A 16,739-nucleotide genomic window follows, 5' to 3' on the forward strand; every position below is an offset into this window, starting at 1 on the left:
TAAAACCTTTTAATAGCTCTTTATTTATTTTTTTTTATATACAATCAGTGAGAGCCACATAAACACAACCCCCTGCTGTGACCAGAGATACACAGCTGTGAGTGTTGATCACCATCGGTGTTGAGTGTTTCATAGCACAAAGGGTGTGTGTGTGTGAGTGAACAGTTCCGTAAAGTTCTAAAAGCAGCTTGTTCAGATTTTATTTTCTCTCTTAATCTACACATTGCTGCCACTCTGTGATTGGTCAGCCCAGAACCACAAGTGGACAGGAGAGGAATGCAGTCTATTGGTGCTTAACACACACACACACAACAGAACACAACTATAAGCTACATTGTTGTCATATCGTTGTCATCATCATCTTCATCATCATCGTTCTCATTATCATCACACTGGGTCATTATCAGGAAAACACACACAGCTGGGGAAGGGGAACAACTTCACACACATACAGACGTCAATGTACATAATTAATGGGGTGGGGGTGGGGGTGGGGGGGTGTGTCCACCAGACTAATCATGATGCACTAACACAAAAACACACACAGGAAACCACAATAAAAACAATAAGATTCCCTCACCTATTGTCATGTGCAAAAGTCTTAGGCATTAGTCCATGTTGTCTTAGCATTGATACTGTGACAATATAGAATATTTGTAACTTGGAAAATGGCATTTTACTTCTAAATATAGAAAGTAAAATGTTGGAAGAGGCCGGACGATTCTTGCTCAGTTCCAGTTTACAGCCCTGTGAGTTCTTTGACACTTTGTACTGGTGTTAGCTGTGAACGCCCCATGACCCTTCTAATAACAGGACTACTGAAACAGGTGAAAAGGGCTCATGTTGCATTAAAAGGTTTAAGGTTACAAACCTAACATCTGATTGGACAAAATAAAAGCCAAATGCAAAGTAATGCGACCATTTCTGCGTTGTTGCTTCAGCGGGACACACATGCTTAACAGGAGAAATTGAATGGTGGATGACGGTGTAAAATGTTAAAAACAAAAACACCCAGAGCTGAGCATAGGACAGAATTGTCATGTATGAAATAAAAAAATTAAAATTGATGTTGAAAAAACCCAGCAGTGACCTGAGACTTTTGCACAGTCACTTCTTCTCTCTGTTCCACCACTCATTAAGACTGCTCTAGTGTTTGGCATCTTTGTATTGTGAGTCAATACAGCATCAACACAGCAAAGTGAAAACATTTGGTCTCCAGCACTGTAGAATATGTCTCTTTGTTGTAGTGTGTGTGTATATATATATATATATATATATATATATACGTGGAGGGAAACTGACTCATGGTCTGTGGTCTGTTTTTTGTTGTTGTTGCTTCAGTACTAAGCGAGTGTAGCATTGGGGTTTTTTATTTGTTTGATAAACGTCTCTCCTCATCAGCAGGATGTCAAAATAACAAAATAAATATCAGTAAATCACTTTAGGCTTTTGCAAGAATGGAATTATTGTAACTATTCACAAATTCAAGTCATGCTTTAAAAAACAAAACAAAAGTAAGACAAAGAACGTACCGTGAGTTTCTCCAAGGAGGATTGTTTTAACCTTTAACCTTTGGGGTTAACATGCAGTTGATTTAAAACTAAAGAAAAACCTGGCTTGATGTCTAACAGAAAAAGAAAAAAAAAAAGAATAGCGACAAAAAAATCATCACAGTTTCACAGGATAGAACAACTACAGAATCACAGAACAGGGACAAGACACAGTCTTTATCAAATAGTAGTCAGCTTTCTGCTTCTCTCCAACCAATCGTAGACCCTGTATAAGAAATGGACCAGGCTGTTTGGTTGCAAAAGTAAAGCTTGTGGAAATTGACGGCTCATTGCTTAATTGAATGAAGCTACTTCTAGCTGCAGGTATACCAATTCTAATTGAGACATTGTGGTGTCTTGTTAACATGTAATTGATGTTGCGCTGCACTTGTATCAACATTCTGAAGACAGTTAAAAACAAAGAAAAGTCTAAGAATCAGCTGCCGTGCTTTTACATGGCAACAGTCCTGTTTGTTTACCTTTGACCAAATTCCTCTTATTTTCCCTTCATTGTGAGACGTTGTTTTACCCCGATGCTGTTTTAAAAATGATATATATATATATACACACATGTCGTGGAGCATATTGGTTACTTACAGTCACATTATTACTGTGCCAGGTATTTACAGACTGTTAAAAAGAATGTTGTCATGAACAATCTAACATTCTACCAATAAGCCTAACCATTATTTTACATTTATGATCAGCCTTATGTAGGAAACAGCAACAGAAAGTTGTTGTTAGTTGTCCCGACATCTGTGGACTGCTATCTGCTTGTGACTTTACTTTTGAACACAGCTGCCTTGCTCCATTTCCTATGTACGGTCTATACTCTTGACTCCCTCTTCTGGCACAAACACATATACACATTCATCTTTATAGATTCAGTGATAGGACTGTAAAGGCGCCACACAAGCAGGTCAGGGCCATGCAGAGACGGTTAGGGCGATACATCTCCAGATGATTCTAAAACTAAGGTAGTGTTCATTGAGGACTTCTTCGTCCTTCAACAACCGCCCGTCCCCGTCTCTGTCTTGTGGGCTGTGACGGGCGAATAAAAGGCTGTGTGCGTCCCAACTCTTCAGCCCTGTTCCGTTGTCTTCTGTGTGCAACTCTGAGGCACCTGATAGGTCAGATCCTCAGACGCCTGACCAGTGGTGTTCTTTGGTGTATCGTACGCCGACCTCCCTTTCTGGCTGCCTTCTGTCCGTGTGAGCAGGGCATTGAGACCTGCGCCCATTAAACCACACACAGCAGCGGGCTGGTTCAAAGTGGCGCCCCCTACAGGGTGGCAGCCCATATCTACTATAATTGGAGTGGCGTATTCAGATCTCGAGGCCGGGAGAGGCTCTGCGTAGGCGTGGTAGACATCTGGTGAGATCGGGGCATCGTAAAGATCCGGATCCGAGTATCCTGGGTCTGGACCTTCATCGGGTTTAAAAGTTGAACGCGCACCCAGTGTTGTAACTCCGCTGACCAGAGGCTGAGCATATTCTGAGGAGACAACATGGCGGAGTCTGTTAATAATGGGATGTTTTCGGTCTGAGAAACCGGAGTGTTTGGTGGGAAATCCAAAGATTCATCTTTGAATCATCCGTCTCCAGCAGACTCTCTGGTGTTTACCTCACAGAACAACCATCTTAAACAAGAACAGTTGTAAAACATCCCTATTTCCACACAGCTCTGTAAACCAGTTGACATAATGTTCCTACAAAGTCTGATTTAGTGCAGACGAGGTTTCACAACTTTTTCAGTAAGACAGTGTTTTTTCTCTATTATAGGAATGTTGTTAATTTAAAACAAAATGATGAAAGGTTAGTTAGCCTTGGAGCTCAGAAAAATAAACTTTTTTAGTTTATTTTTCTGAGGGTTTTTAAGACATTCATCTATAAAGTGACTTCAGAAACTGATAACTGCAACATGCTCACTCTTTTAACCTTTTGGGAATCCAGGATAATAATTCTTGTGCAGTTGTGAACTTTGAACTTTTCACCCACATTTGGTGCATTTAAGAGCCGAGCTGCTCAGCAGTCTTTGGTTTAACACTGTCTGAGGCCACACCTCTGTGGTGTGTGCAGAATGAAGTCTGACACCGTCCTGCTGGAGGACATGGTCAATGTGTTTTGTCCCTTATCTCTGTTAACTAGTTTTGGAGTGAATTGCCCAACTAGTTGCTCCTATAACTTTATCACCTTTTCTTGGCTTGGCTGAGAAACTGACTTCACCTCCATCTCCAAAGGTCTGGCTCATTCTAAACCTCATTTCTTAGAGACAGCCCTCGAACACCGTGCGTACCTGCAGGTTCAGCGTGTAGTCTCGGTACGGCGCCTCTTCCTGAGAGCCGGCCCACTTCACTGCTGCTGTACCGGATGGAATCCTCCGACTCCTGGATCTTGGAGGGAAGCAGCTGCTTCATGCTCTTCCACCAATCTGCAGCAGGAACACAGAGGAAATGCACAGCTGCGTTACCAGACAAATACACTGCAGGTAGCCCATAATGCAGCGTGATGAGGAGTGGCGCATACCTGTGCGATCCCAGTGAGGAAGATCGTACGCTCCTTCAGAGCTCTTCTTCCTGTGGTGCAGGGAATTCAGAGGCAAAAACTGCAGTTTCTTGGAGGAATTTTTAGAAGTCATTATGATGGGAATCAGAAATACCTGTTCTTCCAGTGACAAGCCCCAACTATAGTCAGGATGAGAGCAGTCAGAGCCATGACCAACACAGGAACCAGAACTGCTGCCAGAGCAATGTCTAAACACAGAGATAATCAGTACCAGGCGATAAATGTGTGAGTTCAGTCGTCTGATCGACGAGTGACGAACCTTTGTTGGTGTGAGGAGGCATCGTGGTGTTTCTAATGTCTGGCGTGTGAGTGGTTTGGACCGAGTGGGGTGGACGCTTTGAGCTAACAGGAGGCGACCCCCTCCTCACTGTACACAGACAAAAGGAGAAACATCTGAGCGTCTCGCTGCACAGAAACACATTTTTATCAACAGGCTGTATCTAAGAAGTGGACAAAACCATCAGTGCTGTGCTGGTGTGAGCTGGATGTTAAAAATGTATAAGGCAATCATCAAGTGATGTCCACTCACATACAGGATCTCCTGTCCTGCTTTATCTTTTATTTTCCACTAAATAGGTCATAATTAAAAAATATATATATATATACACACATGTCGTACTTCAAAGACAGGAAAATTGTTCATAATTCAATTTGATATTTAACATTTTGGAAACATTAACTGATATTAGTATATTGTTAAAAACAAACCACCAACTTTCTAAAAAAATAATTGAATATAACTGCTCCTCTGACTGACCGTGCTCACTTTCTGCCCCTATATATTCCCATATACTGAATATATTCACATACACTTTACCAAAACATTCAACTTTGCACATGTAGAAAAATTAATTTAGTCATATAATCTTTGTGTCATTTTATATTTTCTAGTATAACATCATCAACTTTGGTGAAGCTGAAACCTCAACATAAACAGTTCAAACCAGCACAACTGTCGACTTGTCCGTTTCTCACGTAGTGTCTATGAAGGCACAGCCTCCGTGTACCTTCAGGGATCTGGCAGCCGAGCAGCTCCACCTTTAGAGCTATTCTCTGATGCCAGGCGGTCGGGTTGATCCTCAAGAACCGAGCCTCGATGGGAGGAATGAAGTTGTTCCTCACCTCGTGCAGGTAGTTATTGTTCCCTTGGAAAACCTGTCATAAAATGAAAACCAAACCATCCTTTTTAAAGCGCAGATGAAAACCCGACTCCTCGGTGCAGCAGTAGTTTGGCGGATAAAGGAGTTTATGGGAGCAGTTCATGTTTCAGTGTTTCAGGCCGTGAACAAAATGCACTTTAAGCCTTAAGCTGATTATTTTTCAACTTGGCAGCCTCATAACTACTTTTCTGGACGCAGTAAGAGCCTGTTGGGAATCACAGCGGAGAGCAGCTCTGTTGACAGCAGTTCCAGTCTAACAACCCGGCCACTAAATCCATATCCTTTCATTATTAATGCCCCGGTGCCTTGACTTGTCTACTACAGCACTTAACTCAAACCACCGACTGTTCTCGTTTCCTGCCGCAGATGTGGCCGAGTCAATACCAGTTGCTAGGGAAACGAACAAAGTGAAAGGGTCTAAGGTGACATATTTGGCCATTTGCACAATTTACAGGAAGGAGAAAAAAAAGGCCTAAAAGCCAATGATGTAACTGTGAGTAAACACTCCTCATTGATTTTGTGATTGTGTTACCTTGTCTAGTGTAGAATTGGCTTCCCTGTAGATGAACCACTGTGGGGGGGCTTTACTGTACAGGACCCTGTACGCAGACACGTAGTACTGATACTCTCTCAGAGTAGAGCCTGTGGTGATGATGCCTGGACAGAGAGAGGAGCAATGAACCAATGAGGAGCAGCTGATGCTGACAAAGACTTTACAGCCAAAGATTTTTTTTATTTGATACAAAATTAGTTAAATTTAGTTCCCTATATTTCTGATAATAAACATTAGCAGAGTAGCAAGCCCTTGTTGTTTTTGCTTAAGATGAGGAATTACATAAAACCCTTCAAAACAAAGTACTTTATAGTAGTACCCTTCATTGTATTTTAGACTTCTTTCATCCTCTTATTTATGAATGGCTCTCTACGAAGTCTTCATTTGATGACTTGATGACTCGTTATGCTTCTCCCAGCTTCTTTACACCATGTAAACCATTAACTTAAATCCAAACTGATTTGAAGCAGAGTTATTTTTGAGAACACGCCTGTAATTTGAATACTTTTATATCGTTGTATTTGCTGCTGCCCAGCTTGGCCACGTCTCCCTTGAAAATCTAACAAGTGTTCCCATTTATTGTGGGTCTGGGAGATGAAGAAAACCGTTCATAAGTGACAAAAATTCAAGACCTTGAGCTGCGACCAACAGAACTTGTACCTGTGATCCTCTTCTCCCTCTTCAGATCCACCTGCAGCCACTGCTGCTGGTCACTCTGGGCCGGTGCCCAGGACAACCCCGCCTTTTTGAGGCGGGCTCCTGAAGCCAACCACTCACGCTGACCAGCGTAGTTCCACTCCCACACGGAGGAGGCAGAGATCTGAGTGTCTGGAACGCCTTTTGACTCCAAGCCCATGGTCCCGTAGCAGCCTTACAGAGATAGAGACCATTATCAGCATCAACAACAGTATAAAATGTCCCAGGAATTGAATCAGATGCAGAGACTAATAGCTTTTGTAAAGGATGTGAAGCTGCTGCCTGTGGGCCACATATAAGAATATCAAAGTATATTTAGAGCAGTGATTCTCAACCACTGTGCTGCTTGAGTTCATCAGACACTTTTTATCCAGTTTGACTTAAACGGCCTGGAAACTACTCTCGTGTACTGCTCATAAATTGTCAATGAGACGTAGCACAGATAAATACTAGGTGGAAGCAGAGGTTATAAAAACAAAAAGGGAAGATCTTCATGCATGTCTTTCCTCAACTCCTGCATGTTCAACTAAACAGGCCCAGGTTTTACATTGGTTAAGCAAATTAAGAGTAATTTAAAATCTAAAAAAAACATTTTTAAACATACCTTTAACATTTTTGTTTGATGATGTGCCATGTTTTATTTTCTGATACTGAGTATAAAAATACTCACCATTTGTCTTGAACGTGAAGAGGCTGTTGGACATGGTTCCTCTGAGGAGTGGGGACACAGATTGGAAGGTCAGACTTGGAAAAACACTTTTGTGTAATTAAAACATTTTTCTCTACTACACTGACAATTATGAGGGGCCTGACCGGGAATGAGGTGGGATTTCTGAACCTTACCCAGTGGAAGTGACATTGTTCGCCAGTGTGCCCTCGTAACGATTGATGCCTTTGCTGCTGACAACACTGATCCTGCCTCCCACAGCGTTGGACACCACACCTGCGTGGATGGCAGCCAAACACAGCGGAGAGGACTGTGAAACAAAAATGAAAAGACAAAAGATTAAACCGAGCTCAAACTGAGACAGTTTTTCTCTCTGCATCTTCCACCGGCCTGTGAAGACGGAGCTGACGAAACGACGGGAAACAACAACAACATTTTGTCTCACCAACATCGAATCGAACGTCCTGCAGTCACTCAGGGAAGAAATTACAGAGTGGTTTCTGACTATTGATCTGCCTCAAATCAGACATGCTGTAACTGCTCCGACTCAATTAGTGCAGGGAATGTAATGTCTATCCATAACTGTACACACCCTGCTGAAAATCCATATCTATTTGTGTGCACTAACATTATGATCCTGCAGCAGCAGACGGGCTGTGGTTTTACTGCGAGCCATCATTTTTTTATTCTCTTCAGTGCACGTTGCAAATGATTAACATCTTAAATGATTGCAAACATGTTAATACAGGTGGCTTTGTGTACTTAAGTCATTTCTACTGTGTTTTCACGGGTGATGTTCAGTGGTCATCTGCACAGCAGTTACAATAGACAATGTTGGTACTGTAGATATACATCAAATCCTTCAGGCTGAAGATCACTGCAGAGCAAACACGAAAACATATTGGGAATAACTGGTTAAACTGAACCTAGGGCCTGTTTCACTTCAGCTGTAATTGGTAATTCACAGTGATGTTGCATCCTTTATTACAATGGGACATTTTGCAGTCGCTATGCCAAGAAAAAAACAAGCATAAATGTTATTTAACATTTTTAAGTTTGATATTCAGCCACTGTGGCTGTCTACAAACAATGCATGCGAGGATCACGGTTTCTCTGTGGTGAGGTAATGTGTAACTGCACAACAAGTGATACTTTCGGGGAAAAATATGGGAAACGCTGCATTCCCTTTAATGGGTTGACCTGGTGATTGGTACTTAAACATCCAGGTGGGATGGATTTCAGGGGCTACGTTTGAACACTAACTTAGTCAGAACAACCAGCTTCAAGCATGTGAGCGCTGCAACAACAGGATCTCCAAAAAGAGCGAATGGGAAGATATCGCATTATCAGCACTTAACCTTCAGTCTGAGGGAGGATTAATGCAGATGAGTCAGCATGAAGTCACTTCTCTGCAGCCAGATTAACCCAGCAGCAATGGCAATGATTCACCGTCGACTGCATTCCTGTCCAAACCTGCTGCCACATCACTGGGAACAGGACGAAAAACCTGAATCCTCTCTGACCACGAGCTCTTTCCCACCAACAGCTGCTCGAGCGAGCTGGAATTTTATTACTGGAAAAGGCCCTCACTGGAATTCACAGCCGACAGGATCGGAGGGAAAACTCCAGCGGCCCAGGGAGCAACAGTCGCACACACATGTACACACACACACAAATGCACAGCTGTCAAAGGGCTGCCACAGGCAATCAACACTTGCTCTGTGACTCTTTAACTTCCCCAAAAAACACATACACACACACCACATCCTAAAGCGAGTCATACCAAACCACCAACACAAACACAAAACGCTGCTCCAAAACCGCCGCGCCCTGCCTCCAACTGAGAAAACCACACTGACACACACTGGGGACGCAAGATAAGTTGGACATGAAAAATAGGAAAACAGCATATGGATCATTGTAACAGATAATGGAGAAGTGAAGAGGGAGGAAAGAACAGAGTGGGACAGGGTGGGGCGGCAGATCCCAGAATTAAGTATGCATGATACTGCACAGGCTTGTACTGCAACCTGTATCCAATGAAAATGAGATTTTTGCTCTTCTTTTTTTTAAACACAAAAGCATGCACAAAATAGACAGAAATGTTTGCATAAAGAGTTGGTCCACCTTGTAAATCACACCCACACTTAGTTTTCTCTCTCTCACACACACACTATCCAACGTTCAGCTCTGCACCCTCTTACAGCTGGAGTGTATTACAGGACTTATTATTTCGTCCAAACTATTATCTCACCTCCTCCTCACCCGCTGACCCTGCCCCTCCTCTGTTCCTGTGAGGGTGCCTCACTCCCTGAAGCACACCCCGAAACTCCTCCCTGCCCTCCCTTCAACCAGCAATGATCCTCCTCACCTCCCTCCCTCCCTCCCTCCATCTGTCCTTCTGTGAGATGACAAAAAGAACCTCGAGCTCTGAACATGAGGTCATCAAGTGGAGACTTTGCACAAATGACCTCACGCTCAGCGGGGGTGTTGTGAGGTCATCAGATCAGGACCAGCATTCCACAGAGCGGGGGCCGAGTTTGCACAAGAAATTAAAGGAGGCCCTGAACTGAATCAAACTGAAAGTTCGTTATCAAAGACACGTGAGGCAAAAATAATCAAAGCTGAATGTGAGTCACTGATCAGTTGTGATGAGTCGGTGTGTGGGTTAAACTGAGGGGCTCCGACCAAACAGCAGGAGAACAATGGGTACCATGACTCACTGGGAAACCAGGGATGCCAGACGCAGACCGCAGGAAAGGACTAGTTCCCTTCACAAACCAGAGGACGACATGGAGATCTAGGTGATGGTGTTTCTGGCTACACAGTCTCTCAGACAGCAGACAGAGGAGACACTGACATATTTTGGTTTATTTTCTACATACAGCGGTCCCTCGTCTATCGCGAGGGTTATGTTCCTGGATCGCCTGCGAAAACCCCGAAGTACAGACGCGATACAAGAATACTTTTAAAATATAAAAAAACTGTGATGCACTAAGGACATGACTGCCGAGCCGCGATACAGTGAGGGACAACTGTATATATATGTGTATATATATATATGCACATATATATATATATATAGACAATCAGCTGTGAAAGTCAGTCACATGGGCAGAAAATAATTGAAAGACAACACAGACTAGAATCTCAAACCTAAGGTGTTTGTTGTTGCAGATATTAATGTTAATTAATGAATGTTAACTCCTTGTTTGCTAACTGTGTGATCTAATTAGGATTTCATTGTTGGAATTTTTAAGAGGATAATTTTATTTTAATTCTTGCGGATGAAATCATCTTAATTTGCTGACCAAACTGAAGCTAGGCTACATCCTAAAAACTGTAACAGATAAAACCTCAGACAGTAGAACTGTTCTCACCTCTCTGTATCCATTTGGTATGGTTCCAGAAATCTCCTTGCCGGATGTCAGGCAGCCTGCTGGGCAGTATTTACTACAAAAAAAGAAGAATGGCAAATAAAAACCACAAAGACACCACGAGCACCCGACAACCAGAGCGATGGAAAATATCTGCAGGAAAACAGACGGCCTTTACCTGAACTCTGCCTCGGGGAAATCAGTTCCTTTGTCCAGACAGGTGATTAGATCTGAAATGGCAAACAAGCAACATCTGAAGTGTCTTTTTTTCTGCACACCACACATCACCCAGGCTTTTATTTCCTGTTGGCCCTCTGCTATGATTACACATGTCAGAAACCAGTGGAAACTGTCCAGACAGTGCAGCTTTTAAAGACCATTGGTGAATATTAGAGACTGGAAGCAAAATCAGTGAATGTTGATAGTGACTGTTTGGAAAAGAACTCAGAGATTAGACATGAGAAACTTTCAACAATTAATTTTTTTAAAAAACATGGCCTCAGCACTTTTTTAACCTTGAGAATAACTGTTCAATCATCATTTCTATGGCCTAGTGTCTTACTTTGAAGATAAAGTGATAACACTAGGACACTAAAAATTAATGTCTAGATGATTTTTTGTGTGATTTGTTCTATTCTGGCATCACTGTCCAAACTGAGTGAAACACCAGTTCACCTTAGTTACCACCAGGACGGCAACTCTTATAAGTTTGAAGAGGTGAAATGTGTTTCTGTGGTTCTTCCAACTAGCCACATGCTAGTGGGCCAGAGGATGTGAGTAAAATAGCCTCTCTGTAATGAGTCAGATCATGTCCAAATCCAGGCTTTACTTTGATTTTCAGATGGACGTCTATTTTGAGTTTTTATACGAAGTCTGTCCTCAACATGACAGGGACAACAAGACCTTAGTGGTGGAATGTCTCGCTTTCCATTTAGACACACATGTTAACAAATTAGAGCAGCTACACTGCCTGCGTGAGAACGCAGGTCTGAAGTATGAAGACAGTGTTGACCTATTTTCTGCATTTATCACATAATCACAGCAAAACTGTCAGAAAGAATGAGCTTTGACCTCTGTTGTCTATTTAAAGCTAAATATATATCCTGATAAATCCAGGTTTATCCTGTTATTAAAAGTAAATCAGCCAGGCCTGTTTTGCAGATATAGTAAAAAACAACTTTATTTAAAAAATGTTTTTTAAGGCAAGAGCTCTGTCTGTGATCAACAGGTGAGTTAAAAGCAGCAGATATGCAGAACTGTGTTTAAATGGTCCACTTCACATAAAAAGGCCACAGGACAGTGTGGGCTGCTGGGATTTCTTTGAATAACCTGTGGCGGTGGTCAGACTCTTTGAGTCATGACCACATGATCAAAAACACCACAAATCTGTTAGAACGGATCTGTGAGTCAAACAGAAAATACCTCCAACCAAGAGGCCTTTACTGACGGAAAATGTCACTGCATTAAACGGTTAAAGATTTTTTTTGTTTGCAGCTCGGTGTATTTCAGTTCCATCCAGCAGACCATAACACATTACTTTCCTCTAGTACAAACACAAACATAAACACACATCAGCGCATCGCTGCAATTACTCAACTTTGATTCAATGACAATTTTCCACATGACAAAGCAGAAACTGCACTGTCAGTAATCACTACGTGTCCCCAAAAGCATCGTTACAGTAGGGTAATCTGTGACTTTAGGGAAAATCTAAATTTGTCACAGGGCTTATTGGACTCACACTGAGTTAACAGTTGCTGTTTGAGTGTGAAAGATTGTACCAAACACTCTCATTTATATTATTTCTTTCAGTTTACAATATTTATTTCACTGATTCAGTGTGAAGCTTTTCCTGCCAACAATTGCAGGTATGGAATTCTTTAGGGATATAAAAATATTTTATTTAGTTGTTTACATTAAAAGAAAAAACACAGAACTGAAGATACTTTTAAGATGCATTGTCATTCCTGCACTAATCACTGTTTATAGCTATTGATCGCTAAGGAAAGATATTAACAGTGTAGATGGATGTTATCATAACAAATTAAATATTTACACACAGGCTCCAGATCAATTTTTAAACAGAACAGAAATGTGCGCAGACCTGGCCTGACACCTGTTGCCCCCTGCAGGCCAAAATGGACAGGTTAAAATCAAAATCTTGACTGTTTTACCTGTGTGTTCAGTGGTGGAGTAGGACAGGTAGAATCCATGCCCAGTGTGATGTGTCCCACTCATGAACTGGACAGTAACCTGGTTACCAGTGGAATTGATCAGCTCCTCAACCTTCAGATTCAAACCACAGTATTTCACTGTTGAAAAAGATAAGGCAAAACAAAAAGGAAGAGTTGAGTTATGCATGGCTGTATAACAAAAAATATTATATAGCAGAGTTCTGTGCTGTATAATAACACTGGATTATCATTGTGCACAGATCGATGAACCCAATTTGTCTATACATCATGACATTTGACTGCAGAAAAAGCTGTAAAATTTCACAGAAGAAGTTGACATGTCATGCTGAAAAATTACTTGGTGCAGCAGCCCACAGAGCAACATGCTACAGCTAACAATGTGGCATACGAATGCTAATTCAAATACTCTGCAACAGGTACATACCCACACCAACTCTTCTCTAGCTTGGGCAACATTAACCAACTCTGTCTGCTAACTGAGTGGTTGATCTCAGCATGAACATAAAACTAGTTTTTCGAAACATCAGTGTTTAAACTAGTTGCTGCTTTAGCCCGCAGCAGACTGCTTACGTAGCATGACTCGACTTGAAACAGCTGCGGAAATGCTGAAGTCTGGGGAAAAAACACTGCTGTCACTGTCAGCCTCCTCAAAATGGGAATGTCCGTCAGGGTGACATTGTTTTAGGTGGATTATGGTTTGTCATTCTAACCAGCTCCTTTACTGTTTTGAATTATTATTAATAATTCAGGCATCAGATTATCCAAAAGGTACAATAATATGCTTACTGTGCTTCTTACTAAGGCAAACCAAGGCAGTCCTTCACAGCACCAACTAACCCTGGTTTCCAGACCAGATGCAACCTCTACAGCAGTGATCAAGCACTTAGCTTTTTGTCATTTTGGCCATTTAGTAAAGCTTTGTGTGACTGCTGAATGCCTCTCCACATCTCATAACAAAACAAATAGCTCCATTAGCTGCCGGCTCCTTTGATTCAGGACTGCTCCCAACATTTCCGATTGCATTTTTACCTCATTTAAAATAACAAGCACTCTCTAAAAATTTACATATTAAGATTTACCATCCTGAAAAATATTTTGGATTGAATGTCATATCCCAATCTGTAAAAAATACCATATATTGTACATCTTTAGACTTTAAATAACTAGTAGATAATAGGTCAGGGAAGTCAATGAAGTGTCTGATGGTTCTGAATTGTACAGACAAGGTGTTTGGGTTTAAAGTCCAAAGTATTTCTCAAAATCATCAATTAACAAGTGAAAAGGTCTAAACATTCACAGAGTGAAACATCGTTAGACTTTAACTTTATTTTTAAATACTGTCCAGAACCTCACCGATTTCACTCCTCTCAGGTCCAATGCCGTTGTAGAGGCGGAGGTAGTTGACCTGGCAGTTCCTGTTTTCTATGTCCAGCTCAGCAAAGCGAAAGTGAATCCTGTTGCCACGCGGCACGCTGATCTCCCACTCACACACCGAGTTGTTGGGGTATGTCCTCGGGTAACCCAGAGAGGACAGAGTCCCACTGGTAGGGCCAAGCAAACTGGGCCCACAGCCATCACCTGCAGGGAAAACCACACAAACAGTTTCAGAAAAGGGAGGTGAAGACAGCAATGGTAAATGAAAATTAGTTGTGTTTAAAGATATAGGACTTTTTGTGTTAGTTGTGTTTAAAGATATAGGACTTTTTTGACTTCCTCTTCTTTGATTAAGTTAACTTACTTATTTGATGGTACTGAATACTTCTTCTTCGTAAAGGTCACACCTTGCATATACATTATTCATATCCAAGTCAGTATTAGTATAATAGAGGGTGCGTTAAGATGCTTAAAGAATTAAATGGCAAACTGAATTCAATTTCATAAGTCTACCAAGAAGCTTCCATTATTCATTGTGTTATAAATATATGGCTATTTTAGGTCAGGGATGTAAAACTTCTCATTTTCCCATTTCATAGCTATTTCCGTCTGATGATGTCATCATAGGAAAAAGACCAATCTCTAATATGATTCATAATGTTAGTAAATGGCAGCATTACAACCTGTTGGCTGTGATCACTGGCTTTAAACATTTTTAAGTGATATGATCCCATTTAGAGGAAAATAGCAGATGTAATCATGACACCCATGTCCAGTTGAAGCTGACTGCTGACAAAAATGTTGCCGTGAACCAAGCCCATAATGGACATTTACCTGTTGTATGCATTTGCATGTAGCAACTGTACCTGCGCTTAGCATGTACTGTCCACTAAATAGGAGCACCGTGGTCTGTTGAAGTTATGAATCAAGTTTCTGGGACTGAAAATCATCACTGTCATTTTTTAAATTGTTACTTCCCGGTTTGTGTCTGTGTATGTTAAGAGATCCCCTGTGTTAACAGTCACCAGTCATGTTCCATGGTGTTAAGTGGATGTTCTGTTGGGTTGCAGCAGTTATGTAAGAGCCTCTCTGTGGACACTGTCCAGATGAACAGGACAAAAACAAAACTGACTCCCCTAACTCTGACTCACACACACACAAATGTTCCCTCAACAACTGACTGGTGTTTTAGCTGGAGTTTTCGGCACATACTCAATTTACTCAATAAAACGCTGAAATATGTAACAACAAAACACACTGTAGTGACGTGATATACAATCAAGCTGATGCCAAACTGTGTCCACGTGTTTACAGACTGGCCTCCTACCCCCAAACTATGACCACCTGAGGCTGACTATCGTCTGAAATAAGCATATAAAATGAAATGTTTTTGGACATTTTGATGTTTTACATCATGGAAAAAGGTTAGCCAACAACCAAAGAATGTATAGTAAGTAATTTCGGTACTGTACTGGTTATGGTAAACCTCGAAACCGAGCCACCTGGAAGGACAACAAGGCCAGAGGCTCACAAAATGTGCTGTTGTCTCGCCCAATACAAAACACCGTTAGAAAATTTAATGTAACATCAACACACTTATTAGAGTAAAGTAAATTAGGTTATATATTGTCAGTTTATGCCAATGTAAGAGTACTTGCAAATTCTGCTAGTGAATTATTTAAATTCCGGCAGTTAACGTTTCACAATCTCTTCTTTTTTCCAGGACCGGTCTGTCTGGTTTAACTGCAGGGGGGAGAAAAGCCTTGTAAACCAGGCGCGACTCCCACGTACACACACACGACCATGTAAGGTAGGCTTATCGGTCTAACACTGTTACCATACACGTTTATTACAACCAGAAAAGGTGTTGTTAAAGCGTTAACTCTAAGCCAGCATGGCCGTGGCTTGTGCTCACACTGTGGGCTCGGCTGTACCAGGGTTGCCAGTTAGGCGTTGCGGGGGAAAACCAACCTTTCTGCGCTCGACAGTTTTCTGCGGTGAGAACGATGAGAATCGACAGGACGAGAAGAACCTCGGCCCCTGTCGTTTCCCTTCCCACCACCATTACCGCTCTGCCCATAGCAGCCTGCAGTCTGAATGCATACTGCTTGCTGCTGCTGACCCCGGCTGCACCGCTTCAACCTGTGCCGGGAATGAGGGGGAAAAAATCTGAAAAGAGCGATAAAAGTTCCCTGGTCCTCGATAGAAAGACGGTTCTTCTTCCTCAGGTTGTCCCTTTTCACTTCCCCGTTCACAATCCAGTGGTTAGCGACACTCTCACTATGAAGGGAACTGCTACACACACATAACACACACACATAACACACACACATCCAATCTGTGGAGCCACTTCCTCCCCATTGGCTCCTCCTCTACCCCTCCCCCTTCTCTCCCTCCTCCCCCCTTCCCCCATTTCTCTTCATTCTGTACTGGATCTAAATGACCCGGGTCTGTCGTGTCCTGAGTCCAGTCCTAATGCTGTGGACACTAGTAATCAGATTACTGGTCTCAACCAGTATTTAACATCAGTAATTTGCTGGTTTAGGAGCAAAACTTTTCTATGGGCTGAATGTTGGACGAGTCTTCTTACAGCGATTGATGCC

At 42.0% G+C, this 16,739-nt stretch overlaps 2 protein-coding genes across 2 annotated transcripts in view; one reads left to right on the plus strand and one right to left on the minus strand.

The window, feature by feature from the left end:
• On the minus strand, positions 1–16,480 carry dcbld2 (discoidin, CUB and LCCL domain containing 2). Its single transcript, XM_008328192.3, has 15 exons — positions 16,108–16,480; positions 14,116–14,340; positions 12,742–12,879; positions 10,746–10,797; positions 10,571–10,643; positions 7,367–7,500; positions 7,194–7,234; positions 6,488–6,697; positions 5,807–5,931; positions 5,122–5,269; positions 4,374–4,481; positions 4,209–4,302; positions 4,076–4,125; positions 3,846–3,980; positions 1–3,044 (listed from the first exon to the last, which is right to left on the minus strand). The coding sequence occupies exons 1-15, from the start codon at positions 16,214–16,216 to the stop codon at positions 2,632–2,634; spliced, it is 2,055 nt and encodes a 684-aa protein (XP_008326414.1). The 5' UTR covers positions 16,217–16,480; the 3' UTR covers positions 1–2,631.
• The window catches only part of col8a1a (collagen, type VIII, alpha 1a), a 27,787-nt gene continuing 25,487 nt past the window's right edge, over positions 14,440–16,739 (plus strand). The window contains exon 1 of the mRNA XM_017040030.2: positions 14,440–15,946. The gene's annotated coding sequence lies outside the window, so the exon portion shown is untranslated. The remainder of the gene's footprint in view (positions 15,947–16,739) is intronic.

The sequence above is a fragment of the Cynoglossus semilaevis genome, chromosome 16 (assembly GCF_000523025.1).
Source record: "Cynoglossus semilaevis isolate Cse_v1.0 chromosome 16, Cse_v1.0, whole genome shotgun sequence".
Taxonomy (NCBI): domain Eukaryota; kingdom Metazoa; phylum Chordata; class Actinopteri; order Pleuronectiformes; family Cynoglossidae; genus Cynoglossus; species Cynoglossus semilaevis.

Coding starts and splice junctions, on each gene's coding strand:
- dcbld2 (XM_008328192.3), bottom strand. CDS start 16,216: ATGGGCAGAGCGGTAATGGTGGTGGGAAGGGAAACGACAGGGGCCGAG. Junction 10,798..12,741: donor CTCCACCACTGAACACACAG/GTAAAACAGTCA, acceptor TTGCCATTTCAG/ATCTAATCACCTGTCTGGAC. Junction 10,644..10,745: donor TTCCCCGAGGCAGAGTTCAG/GTAAAGGCCGTC, acceptor CTTTTTTTGTAG/TAAATACTGCCCAGCAGGCT.